Source organism: Tasmannia lanceolata, unplaced genomic scaffold (genome assembly GCF_043159265.1).
Source record: "Tasmannia lanceolata isolate RefF3 unplaced genomic scaffold, GAP_Taslan_0.1 ptg000018l, whole genome shotgun sequence".
Classification (NCBI taxonomy): domain Eukaryota; kingdom Viridiplantae; phylum Streptophyta; class Magnoliopsida; order Canellales; family Winteraceae; genus Tasmannia; species Tasmannia lanceolata.
In genome coordinates this window covers 24,739,715-24,760,739 of record NW_027518695.1, presented here as the reverse complement: position 1 = coordinate 24,760,739, position 21,025 = coordinate 24,739,715, and the positions used below count along the sequence as shown (strand labels likewise).

Here is a 21,025-nt window from a genome sequence, read left to right as displayed (position 1 = left end):
GGCCCTTGACTGCTTGACTGAAAGGTATACCGTGAGTGGGCTCAGGGGGTAATAGATGTCCACCCTCCATAGGACCAACTCAGTAGATGTGAGAATGGAGAAAGGACTTGTAGATATAAGATGTGATTGGGGTTAAGATGATTTGAAGGTCATCTTCAGGGTTACGTCTTGATGGAGGCCATTGATCCAATGCGATTGTAGTTATTGACTACCGAGCAAAATTGCAGTGGGGGCCATTTGTGGGTTCTACAGGATCGACAATCGGATCCTTGCAGCGATCCCACTCATAACTCGAATGACGCATTTACATCCTTTGGATAAGGTCTCGCATTTACTAAATTGCACAGATGGACTTGATTCGTCGCGTTTGATGCGAGAGAAAGATTTACATAGTTCCTTTGGTGTATACACACTGTAGGACACAATTGAAATGCCCAAAGAGTTAATTGCTAACTTAGGGGTATTTTGGAAATTATAGAATATTATGGATTGAGCTTTTATCCCATTGGATGGGAGGAAATAAGCTTATTTAATTAAAAAAATTAAATAACAAGTGTAGTGTGTATTTTAGCTTATAGACCCATTTTACTAAAACAGTAATAGCTCTCTGACATTTTGACCAAAATAAGTGTGTAAGTACTAGTTTTGAACAACTTTAAAAGATATACAGCTTTGTAGTTTATAATTTTTTCTGATTCTTCCATCTAATAATCCAAAAACAAAGTCGAAAATTCATCAAAAGTTTGTAGCGGGAAAGTGGAAAAGGAGAAATTATAGAAGAAAATCTAGGGATTTTATTCCAATCCAAAAATATTTCTAAAACTAAAAGTTGAGATATTATAGGATCCAAAAAGGTCTCTCCAAGCTTGAGAAAACTTCCAAGTTGATCCACACTCTCCCCTACTTACTTTGGACCTCCAATTCAACTAGTATTTCAAATTGGGATAAAACTTGATGGAGAAAATTAGGAAAACAAAAAACCAAAATACCATTTTTTAGACTCAAGAAATCCTAAGCTAAGGATTGGACAATACAGTCTAAATGGCTTGAATCTTGAAGGTATTCAACTTGATCTCTTCACTTCAAGCCCATTTGATCTTTGAATCTTCCAAGGCACATTTGCATTTCTTTGTGCTCCAGTGATATTCCCTCATATTCTTAGCCTCTCATTTTCATTTTGAAAAAGATTTATTTGTTTCAAAAATTCATTTCTTTCTTCTTCAAAATTTTTGGAAGAACTTGCCGAAATCTTGAGATTTGGCACTTTTGTTCTCCAAATCATGGTTTAAAATTTCAACCGAAATCGGTGGAGACCGACACTGAAATTGACCAAAACCAAAACGGTCATTTATTTCGGTCGAAATTTCGGTTTTTCCGAAATTTGACCCAAAAAAACTGTTTTTTATATTAATTTAATATTTTACTGAAATTTCGGCCGAAAATTTAATATTAAATAAAATATTCATTTCGTGTTTTGTACCAAATTTCAAGTACCGAAACTGGTACCTAAACCGAAATTTTAAACCTTGCTCCAAATAACCCCTTAGGCTTCGTTTGGTTGCAGGTAAAAAAAATTCCATCGAATTTTTGTGGAAAAAGAGAGGAGACAAGCGAGGGGACAAGCATTTATTAGACAAGGGTGTCATTATGAGTTGAGAGAGAGAGAGAGAGAGCATCATTCCCTAGAAAATTACATGGGAGACTTCGAAGGTAATGCTGATGTCACCTCCCTTTTTCCACAAAAATCCATTTTTAATATCAACCAAACGAAGCATGGGGTTTTATTCTTAACTTTTTGATTTTCCAATTGTTTTTCTACTTGAGAAATGGAAGAAGACTCATTTTTCAAAGTTTCAAGTTCTTATTCTATTTTAGCATAAACTTTTCTAAGAACTTAATTTTTTGAAACTTTTTTCTTCAAGGAATATAGCAATTCATCATAAGAAACTTCTAACTCACTATCATTATCATTAAAAGTACTTACCTCATCTTCATGGGTGAGTGCCATGAAGCATATGCTTGCATCTTCTTCACTTTGGCTTTTGAAATCTTCACCGTCGGGATCATCCCAAGTAGCCACCATGGTTTTCTTCTTCTTCAAATCCATCTTCCTTTCTTTGCCTTTTGAAGAGGAGGATTTGTTGAGAGGGCACTCCGACTTGATATCTCATTTTCACTTTCCTCATTTGCTTTCTTTCTCCATTTTCTTTTTAGTTTCTTCAAGATTTCTAGTTCACTTTCACTTTCGGATTCACTTGAAGATTTGGCTTTAAAGGCAAGTTCAATTTTCTCTTTTCCCTTCTTAATTTTAATTTGAGTGTCTACACTTTTAAACATTATTTCTTGTGTTATTAGCGATCCGATTAGTTCTTCTACGCGCATTTTGGATAGATCTTTTGCCTCTATTATTAAAGCTACTTTGGATTCCCAATATTTTGGTAGAGACCTTCAAATTTTGGCTACTAATTCTTTATTTGACAATTGTTTACCCAAGCCTTTAATACCATTTGTTATATTTATGAACCTAGTATGCATCTCGGCTATAGTTTCCATTAGGTTCCATTTCAAATAACTCAAATTTTCTAAACAAATGGTTCATTTTTTTATTCTTTGACTTGGTTTGTTCGTTCATGGGTAACCTCTAACAAGTCCCAAATTTCCTTACCGAGTCCCAAGGTTAATACTTGGTTAAACTCCTCCTGAGAAATGATGTTGGCAAATCAAGGCATTCATTGCCTTGGCATTTTGGTTAGAGGCTAATTGTTAACTTTTGTTCCAAAGGTCTTTGTGAGGTTCAGTATACCCTACTTGGATGAATTTCCAAATGTTAAAATCTTGGGATAAATAGATTTTAATCCTAGCTTTCCAACATCCATAATTCGAACCATTTAAAGAAGGGAGGCCTAGTAGTAGAATGAGCCTCTAAGGAATGGGGAAATGTTGCCATCTAATTTTGATCTTTTGACTCTAACCAGTTAAGGTTGCAATACAAGAGCCCCAAGCTCTGATACAAATTGAATTCCCGGTTTGGCAACCCAAGAGGGGGTGAATTGGATTTTATAAAATTTCTTGCTCCTTTTTATAATATTGATTAAAAATAAAAAACACAACACAAATTAAAACACTCAAGAGCAAGGTTAGATTGTTTGAAATAAAGCACAAAGAAGATAAAACACTGTAGACACCCCATTTTTCAAGATCGGACAAATGATAGGTTGCCGCGATGATGACTCCAATGATGACCCCAAAAGTTTCGTGCTCTTGAATGAATTGGTCACTTGCCTCTTTACGTGCGCGAAAACAGGAAGATTCCCAGCAAACCTTGTGAACAGAAAACAAATTCCTTGCAACCCTAAACCTGTCAGAGCCAGATTGCAAACCAAGCCCCAAGCTAACCAATCTGAGATCTTAAATATCAAACCTGAAAACTGAGAGTGCCCCAGACATTCCCAGTTTTCACCTTCTAACCCCACTTACGATTGTAAATCATTGGGATAATCGTAAGTCACTAATGGTTTACGATCGTAAGACCTTGGCATAATTGTAACAGCAGTGAAAGTTGGCAGTCACGACTTGTATTTTTGTATTACACTTCATTGGTACACATTTGTTCACGATCCTACATTCTAGAGCGCACCCGTTCAAGTTCAGCCGTTGGTATGCATCTGGTCCTGATGGTACGATCCAGATCCACCGCTTGTGATCGACTGTTCAGATCTCATAAAAAAATTAACGCACCTAATTGCCCTTCACAACAGCGTAAAGTATAAATTAGGACAAAAACATCACTAGCAGTCTGTAGCCCCACGGCACAAGCGGTGGGCTGCCCCTTCCTATGGCTCAACACTTGCAATATGACTTGCTCCTTAAAACAAGGGGAAAGAATGGAGGGATGCTTCTAAAACTCAAGGCACTCTAAATGGTTTTAAATTTCGGCCGAAATACATAAATTTTGACCGAAATTTAATAATTTCTGCCGAAATCGTAAGATTTTCACCAAATTTTGACTAAAATTTAAAACCGAAACCAAAATTTAAAAATTTCTACCGAAATCATAAGATTTTCACCGAATTTTCCACATAAACTGAAATTGCCACCGAAATTTCCAGCAAAATTTCACTTTTAGCTAAGGCCGAAACCGAAATTGAAATTTCATTCCTCGAGTCGTCTAGGGGTGCAACTCGGGTTGGGTTCAACCTTAGAAAAAGTCGGGTCAGGTCGAATATGGGTTCGGGTTTGACCCGTCATTTTTTATTAATTTTTTTTCTAAGCTAAAAAACTCGGGTTGGGTCGGGTTCGGGTTGGAAAGAAATGGTTCCTCGGGTCGCGTTGGGTTGAACCTCGTTGGGCTGGAAATCGGGCCGGGTCGGATTCAGGTTGGGAAAATGGGTTCTTCAGGACGGGTTAAGGTGCACCCCTTGACTACATATCTCAGATTCCACAGCATAAAAGTCGGGACGGGTTCAGGTTGGAAAAAAAAGAGGGTTCCTCGTGTCGGCTCGGGTTGAACCTCGTCCGCGTGGAAATTGGGTCGCGTCGGATTCAGGTTGGAAAAATGGTTCCTCGTGTCAGGTCAACGCGACCCAACCTGACCCGAGTTGCACACCTTACTACAAGTCTACATCTAATTCCTCTAAAATTCCACAGCATAAAACAAAATTAGGGTAGTGTCATTATCAAAACATTGATTTTAGGGAAATGAACACCGAAAAAATATAAAAGAAAGAAAGAAAAAATATTCTAGTCACGCACGCGTATTACCTCCCATCTTCCTCTAACGCGGTATCACCACGACTCTCCTTCCTCGTTGCTTCAACATCACATCAAAATCTTCTCTCTCTCTCTCTCCCCAACTCAAGAAGGTAAACTAAAAAGGAGACAAATCTGACATCAAAGGGACAAAAAAAGGAGACAGATATGTTACAGACGTGTTGCCGGCCATTCTGCCGTTGTTTTGGCCGCCGGACCGGCGACGGACTTTTATGGCATATGGACTTAAAACCACATGCCTCTGGGGACTACTCAATTGCGGTTGTACAGGCTAATTCTTCCTTAGAAGATCAAGGTCAAGTTTTCACATCACCTTTAGCAACCTATGTTGGTGTCTACGACGGCCATGGTGGTCCTGAGGCGTCGCACTTTATCAGGAACCATCTCTTTTCCTATCTACACAGTATATATTCTCTCCTCAAACCCTAACCCTAATCCAAAAACTGTTTCTTATTTTATTTAGATTTTTTTTTTTTTTTTGGTTTCTTAATTATGAAATCGAATCTTGATTCAAGGGTTTTTTTTTAATCGAAGGAGACAGTGTTCTTTGTTATGTGTCTAATTGGTAGTGACACAAATAAACACAGGTTGATTGAACAGAACCTACCTGTGTTTGGATGGCACATGCAAGGGATCCTTAAGCAATTCTTAAGCAAAAAAAAATGCACTTGTTGGATTACTTGGTGGTGTTTTGTTTGCCAATGTAACATCCAAATCCCTACAGATTACCAGACAACAAACATGTGTAATAATTCCTTGTCTGGTTACATGGCATCACTAGCATTTACATATGAAATTTCCCAAAAACAGTAGAGATATCTCTCTCTCTCTCTCTCTCTCTCTCTCTCTCTCTCTATATATATATATATATATATATATATATATATATATATATATATATATATATATATATATATATCACTCTCCTTCTCCCTGTAGCTGTTAACTTGCATCCAAACAGAATAAAGCACATGGCTTTACTAAGCTGTACCAGGGTTTTAATTGGATCCAAAATCCTGCCCCTCTCCATGGACTTTACTCACCCCAACAGAATGCTTAAGCATCCAAACAGAGCCTGAAGGTTTAATTGGAGAGGAGACATAACTATCTTAAAAACAAAGTTTCTTCGTTGCTGTAAAATTCTCTTCTTCTCCATTTTATTGAATAATTACTACTTAAATACAAGCAAAAGAGTATTGCATCACAAACCCATCTACCCACTTACAAGACACATCACCAATAGCTAACCTCCACAAGCCCAAAGTGAATAACCACATAATAACTAATAACCACATTGTGTGTAACTACTCAAATATACAACAATAACATGCACATATCATTCCTCAACAGATTGAAGATAGTGATCTTCTCCTTTCTGCACCCTTCCACCGCTTTATTTCCTTGATTTTTTTTAAAATTTTTAATCTTCAAATTTTTTTTAAAAATAAATATTTCAGAGTTTGTTTCGGAGCAAGGGGGATTATCGGTGGATGTTATTAAGGATGCGTTCAATGCGACGGAGGAGGAATTCTTCCATTTGGTGAAGCGATCGTGGCCTGCGCGGCCTCAAATCGCGTCTGTCGGTTCTTGTTGCCTAGTTGGGGCGATCACTGATGATTTATTGTACGTCGCAAATCTTGGGGATTCAAGGGCAGTGCTTGGTCGCCGGGTCTCTAATGGTCGGAATCAGACTGTGGCGGCGGAGCGGCTCTCGACGGATCATAATGTCGCAGTGGAAGAGGTAAGGAAGGAGCTCGAAGCACTTCATCCCGATGATTCTCATATTGTCGTGCATACTCGCGGCGTCTGGCGGATTAAGGGCATAATTCAGGTAATACAATCAGACTTTATTTTTTATTATTTGAAAATTTGGATTTTTCTTTGTTTCTTCTAGATAATCGAGTGAATTACAGAGTAAGATGCTTGATCATCATTGGTAGTTTGAATCATTTTTGTCATATGCAATTCTTGATTCATGATTTGGCCGAAGGAAGTCTTTTCTGAAATGGTTGAATTAGTTAGCATTCTAAATGGGAATTGAAACTGGAATGATTCTAAGTTACTGTAGTTTCTGAACTCAATTGGCTTTTCCTTTTCACTTGAAACAGGTGGTGCTTAGAGAAGTGGGGTCGTTTCTTTGGTTTAAATGTGGGGTTAGGGTGGATGTGTAGGCAACAGAATTAGTACTGATAGAGTGATAAGCTTGATTTCGGCGTTATTTATCCTGCTTATCGATTTAAGCGACTCCAAACAGGATTATCAGTAGCTTCAGTCTTTATTACTTTTTAAGTCGAGCAAGTGAGAAATTAATGCGTTATTTGGAGCAAAATGTGAGTTAGGTTCAAATGAGATCCAAGCCTACGAAAAATTACATGTCTAGCCTATATTGCCTGGTTCTGAAAACCCATACCAATTTCCCTACTGAGTTAATTTGTTTCACCAAACGTTTGATTTATAATGATGAAAGGGTATTCTTTTCTCCTTAATCAAGAAATATGTTGCTGTCTTGGCGAGGGAGAGGAGTATCCTCACAGTGCCACCTTCTAGCCTATATGGACTATGGAGTTACCATCAATCTGTGAGAAAAGTCATGGAAACATGATGAGATGACTGATTATTGTTCTTGGTGACAGATCATTCGCTTCAATTGCATTTATTTTTCTAACTGGCTTAGTGTAGGCAAAAGTGACCATGCCTTCTTTGCTAGAGATGACATCTGATCCCCATCAAGTATTTCCAACTAGCATTTTTTTCCATCAAACTTTGTTTTAGCTAGAAGGCACTCAAACAACTTTTGCTTTATTTGTGGGGTGAAAGTTTAGACTTCAGACAAAAGTCATTCCATCCATATGTAGCTGATGCGTCATCACCAGTTTGGCACGATTCGAGAGACTATACTAAGATTTAATTTCATTTGTATCAAATAATTCTCAGAGAAGTATCGATCGATACATTTTTCTTTCCAAGTAGACAAAACACAAAGCTTATGAACTATAGCCCATTGTTTAAAAACTCATTGACTCGGCTCGGAACTCGGCCGAGTCGACTCCCTTTTACCTTGGCCGCGTTTTGTGTTGCACCGTATCCGCGTTCAACATTTTTCCCTACAAAGTCAATAAAAACTCCTTTGACTCTACCGAATTATGACTACATCAACCGAGTACTCAGCTGTGCCAACAGAGTATTCGACCGAATCGTGCTGAGTCGACTAGGATTTTCTTCAGCCGCGTTCTGCGTTGCATCCACGTTTTTAAACACTGCTATAGCCTGATAAATACAGTATTCGTCGAAAAAAAAGACTACAGTATCATTCAAAATGATGTCTGTCTCAGGCGATATTGTCCAGCATGTATCGGAATCTGATAATTTAAACCTTAAACCATGAATGACGTGAATTTAAGTTAGCGTACTTGTCGAATTCTTCTTTCTATTTTATGCCCAAATATCCCTTTTTGGCTAAATAGCAATTCTCTAGAAGATTTTGTGGAAGCAAAATTGTGATGGTAGAAAGAAAGGTAACCAGGGTGCACCAATGCCGGATGGTCTTCTATGATTCCATGGCTCTATGTTGTCCTGTTACGTTGGTCCTATTATGCTCGTGGTGTTGTTAGGCATATTGTTGACATTCATGTCTCCTATCATGCTGGTGTTGTTGGTACCGAAATATCAGTGTTGGTTTTCAAGTTTTCTTTTATGAGACCTTCACATACTTTTGTTTTGAAGGCGTTTCTTCAATTTCATTTGATGGTTGAACCATGAGTATATACCCGCACTGGGGACGTGTCTCGTGACTTTATCACGGGTCCTTATAATGAATTCTGACTTAACTTCCTCATAAATCATAGTAGAAGAAACTTTTGGCATATTACACATCAGATACCATTCTGTCTATGTAATTTTTTTAATCCATTTTATCTTAGTAACTTTGAATCTTTTCATTGTTCATATGGCATGAAGAGTATAGATATCTGAATTTCAATAATCTTCTAGTTATGTACACATGGGTAATATTTTCTGGTAGCTAATTAAGGTCTATTTTGTAAAATTTATAGAAGGTTAGGCTTTTCTGGTTCTGTTCAATAGGATCGGGTGCACTTCCCAAGTTTGGTTCAGCCAAGTACTATGTATGCAATATGTTTCCCTTCAATCTCCTAACATTCTAGTTCAATATAAACTTTCTTGAATTGTTTTAACTAAATCGGAAAGATTTTTGTTACAATATGTTTCCTTCTAAAACTCGTGCTAAAGATGTATTGTTTGCTTTGCACTTTTAGATGGGTTTCAAACATCTAAAGTTTTGCAGCTAAGCTTAGATCTATAATCACTTGATGGGAAGGAAACTCTAATTCCAAGAAAAATGCTGCTTTTTGAGCACTTTTAAAGTGCATGATTAGCTGCTTGGGGCCCATGTTGTTGACATGACAGCCACCGTTCATAATGGTGTTGAAATTAGGATACTGCTCTCATTTTTGTCATGTGTTGATCCAGTTTAGAGGTTTTGCCTTTATTGGCATAGATTGCTTGCACTATTGATTTGCTAATTTTTGTGTTAGGTTAGCTCTCTGGCTTAGTTTCATTGGCATGAGGAATTAGTATCAGTGTCTATGTTAATCTCAATGTTGAAGTACATGACTGATTGTGAGGGTTATGTGCACTGCAGACATGTCGAAATGCAGAGCTGGAATCTTGTTTTGTTCTTTTCTTTTTTCTGTGGAAGACTTCCAATTGCATGATCTCGTTGTTTTTCCACTTAAATGATACTGATTTGGTTTGAAGTTTGAACCCTATAGAATTACACATTATTGAAGGTGGGGATTTCTTTGAGAAGGCAATGGATTTGGAATTTACAGGGAACTTGAGTGGTCGACAGGCAAAGAAACTGCATTTAAGGGTGTGCTATTTTCTTAAGGATTAATATTTCTTAAATTTTGACTTTCATTTTTTTAAATTTTATGCCTTTTGACTTATTTCTCTAAAATTTTCAGATTTTTCAGCCAGTTTCTCACTGGCAAGCTGGTACAAGTGGATGGCAGGCATGCTGTTTTATTGGTGTTTTAATGTATACAATAATTTTTAAGTTTATGTACTAATTTGTCCTCAGAGAAGATTATGCTTGCATATACAAGTTAGGCCCTTGCATCATAATACCTTAAATAACTATCACTAAAGGCAATATTCTTTGTGTTGGAGAATGGTAGCATAATGTAAAAGTTCTTGTTTCATTACATATTAATTTATTTGCATTTTCTTTTAAAACTTTTTTTTGGCATGTGAACTAGAATTAAACTTTTTCAAAAGCAAACATGCTCTTCAGCTATGATTCAAAGAATTATAAATAAAAGAAGAAAGCTGTAAACTTGCAGAAAATTATTTTTCATTTTGTCCTTGTTAGGGTGATGATTACAGTTAAGATGCAAACCCATCTATGTTTTCATTGTGTTTTTTTTTTCTGTGTTCTTTTTAGTTTTTTTCTAATGTTTTCTTTTGCGTTTTTTATGTTCTTTGGCTCTTTTTTTCACTGAACAAAAAGCTGTCTTTTGTTATCCTCATATTCAATTTTCTGCAATGTTCAATGAAAGATTTATAATACATTTTCCTTTTCTCATTGATAACCTCTCTAGGTCCATTTTCCACCTCTTCAGAAATATCTCGTTGCAACTTTAGAAACAGAAGTGATGCATACGTGAAATATGTCCAAACCATTTTCAAGCATAATACAGAGGAGCTATTCAAAATCTGCATTGCATTCTTTCATCTTAATTGTCACCTTTTGGACTGTAGTAACTTTTGATATTGCTTCCCCACCTCGGTACCTATGCATGTTTCTTTTCTAAAATGCATTTGGTGAACTTTGAGATGCAACCCTGCTCCATAAGCTTCTAACGAAGTTTCACATAGCGCTAAGACAGGCCCCCAAATAGTCCAGTTTATAGTTCATTCAGTATATAAAGTAAATTCGTATCTCAGAGTCTGCCTTTCCCAATTAGCTTCAATGATTGAAATTTTCCTTGCACACACCCTTTCTTGATCGCCTTGCGTATCTCAATTATTCAATGATTGAAATTTTCCTTGCGTATCTCAGAGTCTGCCTTTCCCAATTAGCTTCAATGATTGAAATTTTCCTTGCACACACCCTTTCTTGATCGCCTTGCTTTTCTTTGAAGCTCTTGTTATTCATACTACTTTCCTCTATGATGAAACTAATCGTACCTTTGAGTTTCTTTCCTTTGGCATCAAACCTTATTTCACCGAGGATCTTTCTTGGGAATGGATCATCAGCAGTCCACTCAGGTGCAATTTTATAGGTACTATATGTCGTGATGCTGTAAATAGTGATTTTTGTAATTGAAGAGATGTGGAGATTTGACCAAATTAACTTTGAAAGAAGTTTGACAATCCATCAAAGTTCTGAATCTTTGAATGTCATTTTCATGGTAGTTTTTTTAAACGGTTTTAGGGTAATCTTGCAATCATTTTGCGGAGCAACAACAGAGATGTTTAGATCTGCTGATGGGTCCACTATACTTTGGAAATCTAATTCACTGGTTGTATGTTTCATATACTAGTTGCCTTTGATGGAACGTTTTTGTTTAATAGTTAGTGGATGAAATACAGATATGCCTGTTTAAATCTATATTTTGATTTTGGGCCAAGAGGCTAAAGTTCCTTGGAAGCATATCCCATTATTTTCAATCTTCTTTCAGGGTTTACTTTATGGCGTGCATCCTACATTCAATTACCTTGAGCAGTAAATTGTCTGACCAAACTTGTCCCATTTAGTTTAGGATTGGATTATAGTCTGGCAAGTGTAATGGTAAATTGGTAATTTTTATGTATCTGAGAGTTGGAACCTTTCTGGGAGGTTCTATGAATGAGGACTATATATTGGAAAAGGCTGTTTTCCCTTGTTCATATTTGATGGAGATGGGGAGAGCTTAGTGGATCCATGCTTTATGTTTCACCTTTCTTTTCCTTTTCGTTTGTTTTGAGAAAGATATCAATCAATTCTGTTCTTTTTTTTCTATTGATTCTTTTCCAATCGAGATGTATATTTATGAAATATTTTGAAGGATTCAAAGCCTAGTATAATTCTTTTTACCCAAATCATCACCAGCTGCTAGCTGCTAATGTAGCTTTCAATGTTGAACTATCCATAAATTTTGTCTTAAAGCCTGACATTTGCCCTCTTAGGTGTCAAGATCTATTGGAGATATCTATTTGAAAAAACCCGAGTTCAGTAGGGACTCTCTCTTCCATCAGTTCGGGTGTCCTATTCCTCTGAAACGAGCTGTAATGACCGCGGAGCCATCAATACAGATTCGTAAGATAAAGCCACAAGATTTATTCTTGATATTTGCATCAGATGGCCTCTGGGAGCAATTAAGTGATGAAGCAGCGGTCGAACTCGTCTTCAAAAATCCAAGAGCTGTGAGTGCCCACCTCCTTTCTCATGCATCTCTAATATTGCAATAATCGTTGGCTACTGATATTGGCACTACTATGTTTTAATAATTGCACAAACTCAACTTGTAATTTCTTTTTAAATTGGCTTGTGAGAGCCTTTTGGGAACTGTAGTAACTTCTCACCTATCTTTAAATGATAAAAGACAAGATGAGTTAGTGCAATTATCAAGACATGGTAGTGCTGATATCATTTCCCTAATCTTTATAAATTTGTTTCCGTTCACAAATTGTTTGTCAAGTCCAACATCTTTTATGACAGACAAACACTGCTTCTTTTTTATTTTAATCTACTCCTTTGCTCTGTTAATTTGCAATGACAATGACAAGCATTGATTCATGATTTATGCAGGGAATAGCGAAGCGATTGGTGAGAGAAGCTCTTAATGAGGCTGCGAAAAAAAGAGAAATGAGATATGCGGACATACAAAAGATCGAAAAGGGGATAAGGCGTCACTTCCATGATGACATTACAGTGATTGTTATCTATCTTGATCACCATAAGGGTTCCTCTAGATTGAAAGGGAACAATGGTGACTGCACTAGTGCACCAGTTGACATCTACTCTTATAATGCCGATGAAACAGAGGACCCTCTTAGTCCGACTCCCTGAAACAGAAAACTGTCTCAACCCACTGAAGGGTACCCTACTAGTGCCTTTAATATCATTCATTCCAAATGTGTTAATGATCATCATTTGTTCCCTTGATTGGCTCAAAACACCCGACAGCCCCGACTTGTGGGTCAGTCTCATCTATGTGCCAATCCTTTACTCGTCCCCAAAATGGTATTAGCATTTCTCTTATGACCTATACATACATACATCAGATGAACTGATGATATGTAGGAATGACTGTATATGAAGGATACTGACCGAGGAGGCAGCAAGAGTGAGTTTTGAATAAAAATACAGGATATGATGTACATAATTGTACTCAGAGGGGTACTATTTCATCAAAGGTATTTGTTTTCTGATCCAAGTTACCTTGGTTCCCTTGTGTTGGTGGAAGAAATACCTTCTGTTCTTATTGATGTTTTGAAATTGAGAGGTTGGAAGAATTGCCCTGTTCTTATTGATATTTTGAAATCCAAGTTACCTTAGTTACCTTGTGTTGCTGGAAGAAATGCCTTCTGTTCTTATTGATGTTTTGAAATTTAGTGTTGGAAGAATTGCCCTGTTCTTATTGATGTTTTGAAATTGAGACGTGGAAAGCGAGGGAGGGGTTGCAAATTGAAATTGCAGTGGGATTCTGAAATATGTTTTTTTTTTTCTTGGGCTAGTTGTATGGTTTTTTTTCTTCTCTTCTTTACACATGGGACATATTCTTGGTCTTAGTAGTTTAGTTTGCTCTTCTTTGTTGTAACTTCATTATTGCAAAAAAAAAAGAAAAGAAAGATAAGACTGCTGCTTCAACAGGGCTTATTAGACTACCTAGGGGCAAGTCTACTTGTATTGCACAGAACTTGTATAAAATGTGTGAAGTAGATGAGTGTTAGACATGGCCCAAATTTCGCACTGATCTGACCATTTGATCACCTGCCCAGTGGGGTCCTTGCTGAAAAATCAAAGCAACTAAATTAGCTAGATGTTTAATTGACTGCCAAATTGCCAATCCGCATCTGAAATAAAAAATCAGGCAACATGAGACATTTGGGTCATGTTGGGCAAGGCTTCTCATTCTCAGCGGAATGAGCCCAGGAATGCGCCCAGGAACGGGAGAATCAGAATCTAAATGACTCCGATTCTGCTACGAAAAATCTGATTCTTTACACTGGAACTGAGAAATGGGCACCACTGCTCTGGTTCGCCAGACGCAAGAAGTTAAACAAGAACTACCTTATTTTCATTTTTTTTTTTTCTAATTTTCACTGGTCAATGTTTTTTTTTCTTTTTCCTTCAATCAAGATTACAGAATCTTCTGTCACCAAAATCATATATATCTTCAACTTAGACAACATATCGTTGAAACTATTGAATTTCACAACTTCGATTAAAGAAATTATCTCTCACACATGAAGTACTCGGAACACTATGAAGCTTTGATACCAATTGTTAGAAACAAAAGTGTCTATATCCACAGGGCAATAACATTATTCTTAGGAAAACACTTCTAAAACGGAATCCTGTTACAAAAAAATAAAAAGGGGGTGAATAGGAATAGGACCCTTGGATTTGGTAGTTTTCATGATTTTTGGTATCCGTCCTTTTTTTTTTTTTTTGCCCAAGTGTCACTACGAAGGACAGGTGTTTTTTTTTTTTAAGCACGGGATCCCGTTTTCCTAGCAACCCTCATCATCTTATTTAAAATCATCCAGTATTTAGAGATAATAGAGAGTAGTTGAATGGTTCTCTCGTACCCAAACTCACTTTCCTCACATACACTCACCCATAACTAGATTTTCTATCATTGGTAGTTTTTATATCCATGTAGACGAACCCAACTAGTGTCAGGATTAGACTCGGTCAATTTGAGCCGGGAAGATCTTTTCACCTTCTTAATGAAAATTTTCTAAAGGATTCATTAGCCGACCCCAACTAGTTTGGGACAAAGTCTTAGTTGAGCTGAGTTGAGTTTACCATCTCTCAACCCATAGTGTTCTTTTTTAATCTCATATTATCCGAAGATCCACGATAGGCCAATACTAGGAGTTTGTTTTCTAATGGGAATCAATCTCTTTGAAGGACAATAATTAATTACCCTCTTAATCAAAAATGAAAAACTCACTTAGGCCAACTTGTTGGGTAATTGGGTGAACATGACCAAGTAATAAATTTAAATACAGCCTTCAAAGTTCTGTCCTAAGCAAAACAAGCATTGGGTGCTTTTGGATGTATGTAGTATAGAAGTAGAAGGAAAGGAAATAGAAATTCTTGGGAATCATTGATGTGTAGTATAGAAGTAGAAGCAAAGGGATAATGATTCCCATTTCTTTACTTTTTCTTTTTCTCCTATTTGAGAGGTAAGTCAAACAGTGCAAGAAGACTTTATCTGGAAAAAAATTTACACCCCACAAGGTCTACCATGTTACTAGTGAATGGAAAATGTGTCCTTTTACCCTCTTTTCCCATATTTTACGGAATTTATGGATCCCACTTTATCTCTTCTCATCAGTTTTGCATTTGAAATGGGAATGGGAATCCTATTCCACCTTGACCCAACAGGAAAGCAAGCTGGGACAAACAAATAAACTCACATGAAAAATGATACGAAAACGCACGAGAGTGACGCAGGTCCGGGACTGCCACTATCTTCGGGCCTTTCATGTGGGCCAGCCCCGTCATTCCTGAACTCAATCGTGTTTTACAAGATAAGCCTGGAGAAAGAAAATAAAACCTACTTTCGTAAAAGAAAGAGGAGAAAAAAGAAAAAGTTAGGCTGGTTATTACAGCCATTATACAGACGGCAAGTCTCTCATACAGATCGGAATATCGGATCCGATCTGTTCCGTTTCGGGGCTATGGCCTCCATTTCGGACCGGCAAGAGCTTGCGAAGCTTTGCAGCTCTCGAGACTGGTCTAAGGCCATCCGAGTTCTCGATTCTCTTCTCTCTCAATCTTGCGCCATCCAAGACATTTGGTAATTCCACTCCTCCATCATTTTTCTTTACCTAGGGTTTTTAGTATCTCCTAATTCTCTCTGGTTTCATGGGCGAAGAACAAAAAATTTGAATCATGAAGCAATTGATTTATTTAATAAAGATTTCCATTAGTTTCTCATCCTATGTGTTGTTGGTTTCAGCAATAGGGCCTTTTGCTATAGTCAGCTGGAGCTGCACAAGCACGTGATCAAAGACTGTGATAGCGCGTTGCAGCTAGATAGCACTCTTCTCCAAGCCTATATCCTCAAGGGTTCGTCAATTCTAACCTCATCTTGTATTTCTGCTTCATTTCGTATAAAATTGTTCCTTCTAATTCTGGGTTTTTTTAGCCTCTAACCCATCAAGATACTAAAAGATAAAACCCTTTACAAAGAAACATGCAATAATTTGATTGTGTGATTTGAGCTTTCAACAACAAATAATTTGATTGTGTCAGTTTCAGTGAAACAAAGTTCATAATATTGATTGAAGCAGGGTAAGGATAAGTTGAAAATAAAAAATAGAAAAGAGGGTATAAAGAAGAAATCTTAAGGTAGAAAGAAGAAGACGAAAATAGATAAAAAATGTGGCAGCTAGGGCTCTGATACCATAAAGAAAATAAGAATTTGAAAAGCTTAAGGAAAATAAGAAAGAGAAGTTGTCTCTACCCTTTCTTGATTGATGGGTAAGAACGCGTATACATTGCTCTATCTATAGAGCCTTACAAGATCTTATCTAAGGTATAAAGAATAACTATTATACAATTCATGAGCAATATTGGTGGGATTTTATCTTGATCTATGTGATTTGTATAGAGGAAATAGCTTCTTAGATTGATTGACGTGATTTGCATGGATGGAGAGCAGCTTGCCTTGATTTGAATATTCCTTTCCTCATTAAGATCACCTAGGAAAGAGCAACTTCGCTTGATTTACGTGATTTGCATAGATGGAGAGCATATTGCCTTAGAATTGCATATTCCTTTCCTCATCAGGCCGCCTAGGCTGTCATCACAGGTCGACCATATCAAATAGTGAGGTAGAGAAGATGACAAGCTAGAGAAAATGTAAAAAGGAAAGAGTTGATATGGTGTACTTGTAATAATATGCAAATCTAAGGTAAGCCGCTCTCTATCTATGCAAATCACGTAAATCACGCCAAGTTGTTCTCCATCTATGCAAATCATGTCAATCAAGCCAAGGAGCAATTTCCTCTATACATTACAATCACATAAATCAAAATAAAGTCCTACTAGAGCTGTTTATGAATTGTAAAATAGTTATTCTTTATACCTTAGATAAGATGTAAATATCTTGTAAAGTTCTATAAATAGAGCAATGTATGCACTTTCTCACCCATCAATCAAGAAAGGGTCTCTTATTGTCCATAGGCTTTTCATATTCTTATTTTCTTTATGGTATTAGATCTCTAACTTCCATACTTTTTCTCCATTTTCGTCTTCTCCTTTCTACCCTAAGATTTCTTCTTTCTATGCTCTTTTTCTCTTGTTTACCAATGACAGCTTCAACTTATCCTTACCTTGCTTCAATTAATATCATGAACTTATTTCACTGAAACCTACACAACTGAATTATTTGCCGTGCGAAACTCAATCACAACATCAATTAAGAGCCAAAATATGCTTGGGTTCATTGATGGGAGCACACCAATGCCAGTATCTGAAGTGGAATCACCAGACGTGAAAGTAAAACTCCCAATCAAGACTTGATGTCATGGATTCGGACAGATTGGTTGCTCAAGGCGTAGATCACTGGAACACTCTCGGAGGAAGTTCTCGGGTTGGTAATAGGATTGACTACCCTTGGTTGCTCAAGGCGTAGATCACTGGGACACTCTCGGAGGAAATTCTCGGGTTGGAAATATGATTGATTACCCCAAGAGATGTGTCACAAGCCTTGAAAATGCCTTTGCTCTAGACTCACAGGCCCAAGAGTTTGAGCTCTTGAAACAGTTACAACCTCCTAAGGGCACGTTAGCCTCACCCAATTATTACATAAATTCAAATCAACCTGTAATGAATTAAATGCATTAGGAAAGTCTGTTCCTGATACAAGTAAGTAAGTTACTATATTACACAAACTTAGACAAAAATATGAATCATTTACTACGACAATGCTTATACCGCTCAGTATCATCTTATACAGAGTCATAAACTACCGACTACATAATAAGGAACACATGGGAGAAATATTGAATCATTCAATGGCCTTTTATGGGCAACGCTTTTCTTATGGTGGAAACAATGATAATAAAAGAAGAGGAAACCAATCCTTCACATCCAAAGGCAAGGGATTTTTCTCAAACGGAAATCCACCTTATTGTGAAAATAAAAACCATGTCCGACCTAGTCAAGGACATCGATTTCTAAGGCCCAACACTCAGCAAGATGATCGATTTCAAAATTGAGACAGTACCGTGAAATGCCAGATTTGCAGGAAAAGCGGCCGCGAAGCTCTAGATTGCTGGAACCGATGGGATAATAGCTTTTAGTCATAAAAAATCCGAAAGCAGTAGCTGCAATGCAGATTTTTAACTCACACGACGATCAATGGTTCCCTTATAGTGGAGCAACTGCCCGTATTATAAAGAATCCAGGTAACCTCATCAACCTGACCCCGTATAAAGGTTCAGATTCTGTCATGGTAGGTAATGGAAAGCAGATGCATATTTCTCATATTGGTCAGGAAAAAATAGTCAGTTCTACAATTCCCTTGCGAGATGTTCTACTTGTTCCAAATATGAAGAAAGACTTGATTTCCGTGTCTTAACAGACCACGGACTATCCTTGCTACTTTGAATTCGATCAATCTGGTTTCAAGATAAAGGATCAACAATCTGTTTCAAGATAAAGGATCAACGGACAAGACAAATATTGGTATCGAGGAGTAGACAAGGTGGACTGTACGCATTGGATGGCACAAAAGTAGAGGAACATTTTTCAAATCGTTTTCATACCTCAGTTGAAGATATATGGCACATGAGGTTGGGACGTCCACGAGTGGGAGTACTAAGTTTTCTTAAGAATAATGGATTTATTTCTGTTACTAGAAAATCATTGGATCTATGCTCTAGTTGTCAACTCAATAAGAATGTTAAAGTTCCCTTCTTTGTCTCTACTAATCGCTCTACTGAACTTTTACAAAAGGTGCACTGTTATATTTGGGGATGAGCTTCGGTTAGTTCAACTCAAAATTTTTGATATTGTGCTTTATTTGTTGATGACTACTCCCGTTATAGTTGGTGCTATCCTTTAAAACAAAAAATCTGAGTTTTTCAGTTATTTCATAATTTTTCAAAAAATGGTGGAAGGACAGATTGCCTTAGAGTTTCATATTCCTCTCCTCATTAGGCCACCTAGGCTGTCATAAAAGATGAACCATATCAAATCTTTCCTTTTTACATTTTTTCTTGGCTGTCATCTTCTCCACCTCACCATCTCTTTCCTTTTTAGACTATGTAACTATGTAAGCCTGCCATCTTCTATATATATCTAATTTTTTTTAATGGATTCTCTCTCTCTCTCTCTCTCTCTCTCTATATATATATATATATATATATATATATATGAGGAAAGTTTTTCTAGTCGGCCGACTAGAGAACCTTCTCTAGTCCGCCGACCAAAACACTGTGGGCCCATGTTGTTTGGATGATCCAAAGCATTCATTTGATGGGCCCTGGCATAGATAGGGTGTGCCTAAAAAATCAGCTCCATAGGATCATCCTAGCCCTTCGATTTGTGGAGGTTAAAAATGGACGGTGGAGGTTAAAAACACGGTGAGCCCACGTTGTTTTGATGATCCAAAGCATTCATTTGATGGGCCCTGACATAGATAGGATGTGCCTAAAAAATCATCTTCATAGGATCATCCTAACCCTTCGATTTATGGAGGTTAAAATGGATGCTTATAAACTCCACAAATCTGTCCATTTTTAACCTCCACAAATCAAAGGGTTAGGATGATCCTTTGCAGCTGATTTTTTGGGCACACCCTATCTATGCTAGGGCCTATCAAATGAATGTTTTGGATTATCCAAATAATGTGGGACCACTGTGTTTTTTGGTCGGCGGACTAGAGAAGGTTCTCTAGTCGGCCGACTAGAAAAACTTTCCTCATATATATATATATATATATTTTGAAAATTGACAATTTCATTGATACTATGAAGATTACATTGGGGAACTCTCTCTCTCTCTCTCTCTCTATATATATATATATATATATATATATATATATGTGTGTGTGTGTGTGTGTGTGTGTGTGTGTGTGTGTAATGTTTCACTATTTTGTTGCTGTCGGGTCTTTCCTTTCAATACAACCACATAAAGTCAGTGCTTTAAGTGGCAATCTGAGTTCCAGTCAATCATGTAATTGAAATACAGGAGAAAGGAGAGAAGCAAGAAATCGTGTGGAGAGGAAATAGACGGACATTCATTAGTCCATTGTAATGAGTGTTATATTGTCTTCTATACTAGCAATAGTAAAAAGTATAAAATACCCTTAATGGAGGGTACTCAACTAAGCATGTATAAACATAATGTATGAGCGTATTTCTAACATTCTTCTTTACCCTGATGGATTCCTCCATAAATGATCTATAGTGAGACCCTTTGTAAAGATGTCTGCAATCTAATCTCGACTCAATACAAACAGAGAAAGATCTCACTGCTCTCTCTATGTTCATTTCTAGCATATGAAACTAGATTTTATGATAACTTAATTGCTCTCTGATTATTACTAGAAAGCATGTGAGTTAAGTTCTCTGTGATGCTCCTATTCATGATGGCTAACCCAAGTGATCCTCTTCAATAGTAGAAGCTATAATACCTTATTTTTCCTTTGCTCTAGATCTAGCTACTCTACTACTCTACATTGCGTCTTACTTCCGTGAGACTTAACGATCATTCACCAAGAATTTTGTAACCTTGTATTAGGATCGCCAACTCAATCTGCATTCAACTAATCTTCAACCTCACCTACCATTCTTCCTATTGTAAACCTCTAGAGTACTAAAAGATGTATAATTTATCATGTAAAATCTACCAAGTGGGTCAATAGCATACTTTCTTTATGTTAACACCATGCCTTCATTGGCTCTCTGTACCCCAACTACATGAAAATAGTGTAACTTCCCAAGGTCTTTCATATGAAGTTCCCCTTTAGGATATCATTCAATTACCAAATCTCAAGGTTGT

At 37.1% G+C, this 21,025-nt stretch overlaps 2 protein-coding genes across 2 annotated transcripts in view; both read left to right on the top strand.

Moving 5' to 3' along the window:
* Positions 1 to 4,747: 4,747 nt before the first annotated feature.
* On the top strand, positions 4,748 to 13,336 carry LOC143850781 (putative protein phosphatase 2C 78). The gene is made up of 4 exons (XM_077360035.1): positions 4,748 to 5,173; positions 6,228 to 6,601; positions 11,962 to 12,198; positions 12,584 to 13,336. The coding sequence occupies exons 1-4, from the start codon at positions 4,918 to 4,920 to the stop codon at positions 12,842 to 12,844; spliced, it is 1,128 nt and encodes a 375-aa protein (XP_077216150.1). The 5' UTR covers positions 4,748 to 4,917; the 3' UTR covers positions 12,845 to 13,336.
* Positions 13,337 to 15,563: 2,227 nt separating this feature from the next.
* The window catches only part of SRFR1 (Tetratricopeptide repeat (TPR)-like superfamily protein), a 60,956-nt gene continuing 55,494 nt past the window's right edge, over positions 15,564 to 21,025 (top strand). The window contains exons 1-2 of the mRNA XM_077358775.1: positions 15,564 to 15,809; positions 15,972 to 16,081. Of these exons, the coding sequence (XP_077214890.1) occupies positions 15,691 to 15,809; positions 15,972 to 16,081 (229 nt within the window). The 5' untranslated portion in view covers positions 15,564 to 15,690. The remainder of the gene's footprint in view (positions 15,810 to 15,971; positions 16,082 to 21,025) is intronic.

Bases quoted from the DNA above. Each gene is read 5' to 3' on its own strand.
- LOC143850781 (XM_077360035.1), top strand. From the start codon at position 4,918: ATGTTACAGACGTGTTGCCGGCCATTCTGCCGTTGTTTTGGCCGCCGG. The intron at 5,174-6,227 runs GTATATATTCTC...TAAATATTTCAG, and splicing joins TCTCTTTTCCTATCTACACA to AGTTTGTTTCGGAGCAAGGG. The intron at 6,602-11,961 runs GTAATACAATCA...TTGCCCTCTTAG, and splicing joins GGATTAAGGGCATAATTCAG to GTGTCAAGATCTATTGGAGA.